The sequence below is a fragment of the Eptatretus burgeri genome, chromosome 1, assembly GCF_056783735.1.
Source record: "Eptatretus burgeri isolate ZD-2024b chromosome 1, Ebu_testis_v1, whole genome shotgun sequence".
In the NCBI taxonomy this organism is placed as follows: Eukaryota; Metazoa; Chordata; class Myxini; order Myxiniformes; family Myxinidae; genus Eptatretus; species Eptatretus burgeri.
The window spans coordinates 123,735,115-123,741,114 of record NC_140961.1 but is presented as its reverse complement, the minus strand read 5'-3'; the positions used below and the strand labels follow the sequence as shown (position 1 = coordinate 123,741,114).

Below are 6,000 nucleotides of genomic sequence, written 5' to 3'. Positions count from 1 at the left end.
TGTATCCAGTATTTGGCATCTGTTGAGCTCTTAATGAGCACCTTTGAGTCACACCTCACTCTGAGAATGCAAAAATAGCAGCACAAAAGTGACATCAATATTCAGTCGACAACAATCATTGACTGGCAATAACGTTGTCAAGCCAAGGCCTGGTGACAGCTTTCTCTTGTGTTTATTATTTTATTTTCAACTGTTCGAGTTCAGTGTTCTTTTCTCAAATAATTTTTACGACTTACCTGAGACTGGTTTTCACGAGTCTCGGGATAAAATTACACTTGCATTCAGCCAGGGTTTAAATAGGGGACATCGGCAGACGATGATATGGACCGACCACAGCACTGTCATATTTTTCACTGTACACATGGGTATCATAGGAAGCAAAGTGGAGACATGGATGATCTTTCTATCTCCCTATCTCTCTATCTCTCTATTGATAACTTACCAAACCTGATTTGAAATCATTGTGGAATGTCAGAGCTACGTCGGCAGTTGGAAGCTGTTTTTGATATTGCATTTGGCACCGTGTGGCTCATTTTGATCATTCGGTGTCATTGCAAGAACAGCTGGAGATTTGAAAGTGTTTGTACAAAAATTCTGGATGCAGCACCAATGGAGTACATTTCCATCATACCATGAAGTGTGGTAGAAAAGCACTTTGAGTGACTGCTTTTCTTTTTCTTTTAATTTTGTTTTTTTTTATCTTATATTTGCTTGAAATGTTCTAATTTTTCTCTGTGACTTTTATGAATCAATAATATGCCAGTTAAAACGAAAATACAGTACTTACATACTTGATGTTTCAACAATAGTCCATCATTGATCGTGGCTATTCCTTTGTTCTGAGCAGACAAAATGGACTCTTGCTCAGCCTTACCCTGTTATCAGTGACGTCACCACCAGCATCCACCCCAATTGCTCTCAATACACTTCTGGAAGGATGGGGATTGTTGCCTCCACCAATGAAGATATACGGAGGATGTGTTTTCACATCTGTTTGTCTGTTTGTCTGTTTGTCTGTTTGTCTGTTTGGATGGATTTGGCCAAAATTTTGTGGGCAGGTTGGATGTGTGACAGGACAAACTGATGAGATTTTGGTGAAGATCCGGATCCGGATACAAGAATTTCTTAAGTAATTCTTCACCATTGAGAGATAGTGCTAAAAACCAATAAATAGCACAATATTTCAAAAAGTTGTGGATGATGGATTCTGACGAAACTTTTTGAATGATTTGAATAGGTGATGAGAACAAGTAGATTCTATATTGGTTCAGGTCTGGAATAAGATCCAGGCTATCAGTGGGATACAAAACTTAAACTGTTCAGCCTGGTGGAGGGATACGCTTAACGGAGTGCTGTTGTCGTTCTTCCTGAGTATGGAATCTTCTTTTATATGCATGTTAATAATTGGCATTGTTTGTTTGTAGGAATTTGTATTAATTTGCTCAATGCTGATTTATATGGGATTCTTTGTTCCAAAAGCAATGAAAGACTCGACTTTGCATGCCACCCATAGAAATTATGTGATGAGAGGCATTTTAACCTCTGAAATTTGAAAGCAGAAGAAGAAGAGGCACTTATCTCTACTGTCGTCTTGCACTTGTACATATTGAGTGTCTCTACATTTCTGAGCCTTGATGTACGATGTGAAGGCATTTAGAGTCCGAAGATATTTATTTTTCTGTCCTGGCAATGCAGCCAGCAGCAATGCCCACTAATGGAGGACATTGCTGGTAACGGCTTGTGAATATGAATAATTGTCTGGCAGCATGCACTCATGAAATATACATAAACCCCAGTCAGGGTATGCTGTGCTTCTGTGATCCTTATGCTTTCCCCTCCCCTCACTCCATATTCCACAATTTCAACCCCTTCCTCCTCAAACACAACCCCAAATTTCTTCCCTCGGAAGCCCCCACCTTGCACCATTTATTTTACCTCCCATCCATTTCTTTTTCTACGATGGTACCCGTCCGCCCTTTGTGCTAATCCAGGATGCTCTTGGCCTGACTGTAGTCTCAATCTGGCCCACTGTTTGTGGCTCTTGGTACTAGGCTTGGTAATTGGTGTCAGGGGGAGAGGAATTGAACTTGGTAGAGTATGGCTCGCTATCTCTTAGATGAACTGGCATGTATACCCAGGCCAAACGTTTGGATGTAATAGTGGAATAGCATGAGCTGGCGACCTTAAGTCACCATTTTTATCTCTGGTGCAATCGTGCCACATATAGAAGCGTTGTTGGAACTCGGTTGCAGAGCGCTATAAAAGGCCAGCTTTGGTTGCATCTCATGGTGGATTAACATCTAAGACCAGTTCGGTAAAGTGTTTCGATCTGTCTTGGGGAGGGCGAATGGGCATGGTCACTGGGATGCCAGCTGGTATGGGCGTGCCACCACCCTACAAGCTGGCATTGTAAATGCAAAGGAACTGATGTGCTGTTGTGCCTTTTCTATACCTTGGAATTGATGGAAGCTTGCAAATATCCTGAGAAATGCTGCCCTGCTCTAAATGCATCAACAATAATCTGATGGAAGTGAGTAGGGCTGCAGTCTTTTTCTTCTTTTTATTGACCGAAGGCTAAAATAGTAGGTGAAGAAAATTCCAAGATGATTCATGCCATGCTTTCCGAAGGATTCATGCCACAATGTGCTGGATGCTTTCAAGCTTTTTTTGAAAGCTTGAAAGCATCCAGCACATTGGGTTCTGTCTGTTGGCAGTGAAGTGAAGACCTATATTAGCTGTTCAACAGCACTTGCAGATGACACTAATACTGTTTGCCAGAACTACTGAAGACCTGCAACTATGACCAAAATATTGCTGCATGTCAGATGACCACCTTGCCCAATTGCAAAGCTCACAGGTGCTGCTGTCCTGTTTTTGCTTCACTGATGAGGATATTTTGATGCGGTTCCAGCAAATGGAGCAGGGCACAGAGCTACCCTGCAGTTCCCACATGGCTTGGCTCATGTCGAGGATTAAGGCTTCTGTGGGACTTGGCACACGCGTGGCATTTGGAATCCTTCCACTATTCCGACATCGTTTGCTGCCGGCACATGCCGCCATATGCGCCACCTGCCCGTGGCCGTGCCAACACTTCTGGACTGGTCACGTTGGTGCCGTGAGGGATTTTCGCATTGCGGACACTTTTATCGGCTGCTATCCCCTGCATTGGAATAAACATGGTTGGCTTTGTTCTTCCTTGTCGTTCTGCGCACATGTTATTCTTTATGAATGTGCTGTGTTTTTGTGGCTGTGAAAGAACCAGTCTTCCATCTTCAGCATCAGAAGATGATTACTTCCAGAAGATATTATTTGTATGTCTGCTTCCTGAGATATTTGTATAATTGTCTTTACCATTGGTGCTTTATAAAAGACTGCTCAGAGTTTTCAAAAGTCCATATATGCTGAATCTGGTGTGTAAACCTATATGGGTGCAAATTTTTCACCACTCGCAGCAATCGTTCCAGGGTGGTCGTGTGGAGCTATTTTGGAAAGACTCTTGGTTTATCGGCCGTTGGCTTGGTGTCCCACTGTGCATTGGAACTTCTATATAATGTTGGAAGAAGGGTTGGGGTTGATGAGGGTATGATGGTGGGTGTTGGCACAGAGAAACATTGGCACAGCCACCAGATGTCACACCACGTGCCTTGGGGGAAACCTCTTTTGGCGGATGGGTGTTGCTCCGCCAGCGCATTCTTTGAGGCTTGCTGGGAAACTTTAGAGTTTCGATGGTGGAGTTTCATGTCGAGTCGAATGGGAAAAGCATTCTCTTGGTTCTGCTTTCAATTGTTTTTGTTGATTCTCTGAGTTTTTGGAATTAACTGCGTCCATTTTTCTAGAGTATGCTGATTTGTTGGTGGAATGCTCATTGTAGTCTATTTGATTAAAGACCAGCCAAAGCCGGTGAACAGCAACTGAAAGCAGTTTGTTAGCAGTTATTTTATTATTTTTTTTTTTGCTGAATATTTGTCTCGCTCAGTTCACAAGGAACTGATTTCAGAACTTTTGTCTTGAAGGAGGTTCATAAATCACACCTAAGCTGGATTGATGTGACATTGCTTGGTGGGTGTTCAAAATTGAATGCTCTACACCCGGCGTCATTTCAACGTTCATTCAACATCGTTCCCCCCCCTCCCTTCCCTCCTTTCCCCTCCCTGTGCAGTTCAGGTTTTTATTTTGAAACCTTGAGATATCTATCTGCCGCTTTGACATAAACGTATTAGCGTCCTTGAACTGCAGTAAGAGAAGGCCATTGGATGCATTCTTGTCGCATACTCCTGAATGATAAGCTCCCGGCAACTGTGCCCGTCGCTGTCCATAATTTGCAAGCTGCACAGGCCAGTCATGAGACTTAACTCTTAACGCTCCTGGTGGGTGTGATTCTCGCTTCTTCTCCAAGTGTGCCTCTAATGCCCTATTGTAAAATCATGGACCCTGCCACAACCTTGTGGCTTTCCGACACATTGAATCAACCACCCCTCGCGCACCTCTTGTGTTTTGCTGCAGCCGTTTGACTGGTGGTTTCATTGTGAATGCGCCATCTTGTTCCTAATTTATCATGTCTCTCTGTTTCCTTCCCTTTTTATCCTTTACTTTTCTGTCATTCCAAATTATTTTGTGACCAACAAACGCTGTATACAAGACGGTATGTATTGCACAAAACATTCCTGGTGCTCCATTTAAATATGTGACTTGTATCGTCCAAAAAGACGGATTTATTTTGGTCCTGTGTCCACTGAATATCGTAATTTACTTTAACGTGAGAAAATGCACCAAATGGCTCTCTCTGGCACTCGCTGCACCAACGATAAGAGAGAGTAATTGCCAGTTAAGCAATTTGAATATTCTGTAACAGCTGACCATTATTCACACATCTTTGTCTTCCCACACTCCCAAATACATCTTTATTGCCTTTTTATGGAGGTGTGTGTGTGTGTGTGTGTGTGTGTGTGTGTGTGTGTGTGTGTGTGTGTGTGTGTGTGTGTGTGCGTGCGTGCGTGCGTGCGTGCGTGCGTGCGTGCGTGCGTGCGTGCGTGCGTGCGTGCGTGCGTGCGTGCTTCAGCCACAGATTTTATCCTTGTATCATTTCTGGCCCTCAGCATTTGTCTGCCTTTTCCCCTCTGGCTCCGATGACGCGTTTCGCAACATCCACTGCAGAACGTACCTGCTCGGCCTTGCAAGTGGGACCATGAATATGAATGATGGCCACCGGCCATATGGGAAAGGCTCGATGAAAGGCCCATTGCGCAGTGATTGGAAGCTCAGATGGAACATTGGTACAGCGAGGAGGGGTTGAGTGTTTGCTTTGCAGGTGATGGGGTTTTTGTAGGGAGGAAGAGAAAAATGCATTTACTTCTGTTGATGGCTGCCAAGATGACCCAAAATGGCATTGGCACCGGTAGGAGAGGGCAATCTGCAGCAGGAAGTGTTGCATTTCTTTGAGGCTTCATGTAGGTGTTTGATAGCTGGAGAGTTGTTCGCAGCAGGTGGGGATTGGGATAACCGTGGGTTTGGAGCAGTTGGGGGCCATGGAATTTTATTTCCCCATCTCTCAAGGTGTGTACAGCATGTGTTTGTGATCTAGGGTTTAACGTCTGCTCACCTATTACTAGTTGATCAGTTGGTCTTACCCATTTGTTGGATCATGATGCATCACTGTTGCCAAGGCTCGACAATGTTAATCTCCTCTTGATATCTTTCTGATTCATGTACAGTGCATCTGTTTCATTCTGCATGCTCTGTATTCATCTCCTTTATCGGTCTCAACTTTGACTGCGGTTTATCGAAGACCCTTTTTGCATTCATTTATTTTTCAGTGTTTTTCTTGCACCTACTCTGATGCTAACTGTATACTCTTCCACCAAAACGTCAATGGAATCCCTTGTACAGTCATTAGAATTTACCACGCTTGCATCTGGTTTATGTGACTGTTAATATCATAAAGATATTAAATGGAGAACAGCTCAGAGAATAATGTTGCTCAATTTGAGAGAATCGGCTTCC

At 43.5% G+C, this 6,000-nt stretch overlaps 1 protein-coding gene across 6 annotated transcripts in view; it reads left to right on the top strand.

Moving 5' to 3' along the window:
• MSRA (methionine sulfoxide reductase A) overlaps positions 1 to 6,000 on the top strand; it is a 389,740-nt gene that overhangs the window by 98,869 nt on the left and 284,871 nt on the right. Inside the window, exon 1 of one of the 6 annotated variants that reach the window (XM_085896798.1) lies at positions 5,511 to 5,553. The exons of the other annotated variants lie outside the window; for them this stretch is intronic. Coding sequence (XP_085752924.1) covers positions 5,526 to 5,553 — 28 coding nt within the window. The 5' untranslated portion in view covers positions 5,511 to 5,525. Of the gene's footprint in view, positions 1 to 5,510; positions 5,554 to 6,000 lie in introns of those variants that run through there. 6 annotated transcript variants of the gene reach the window in all.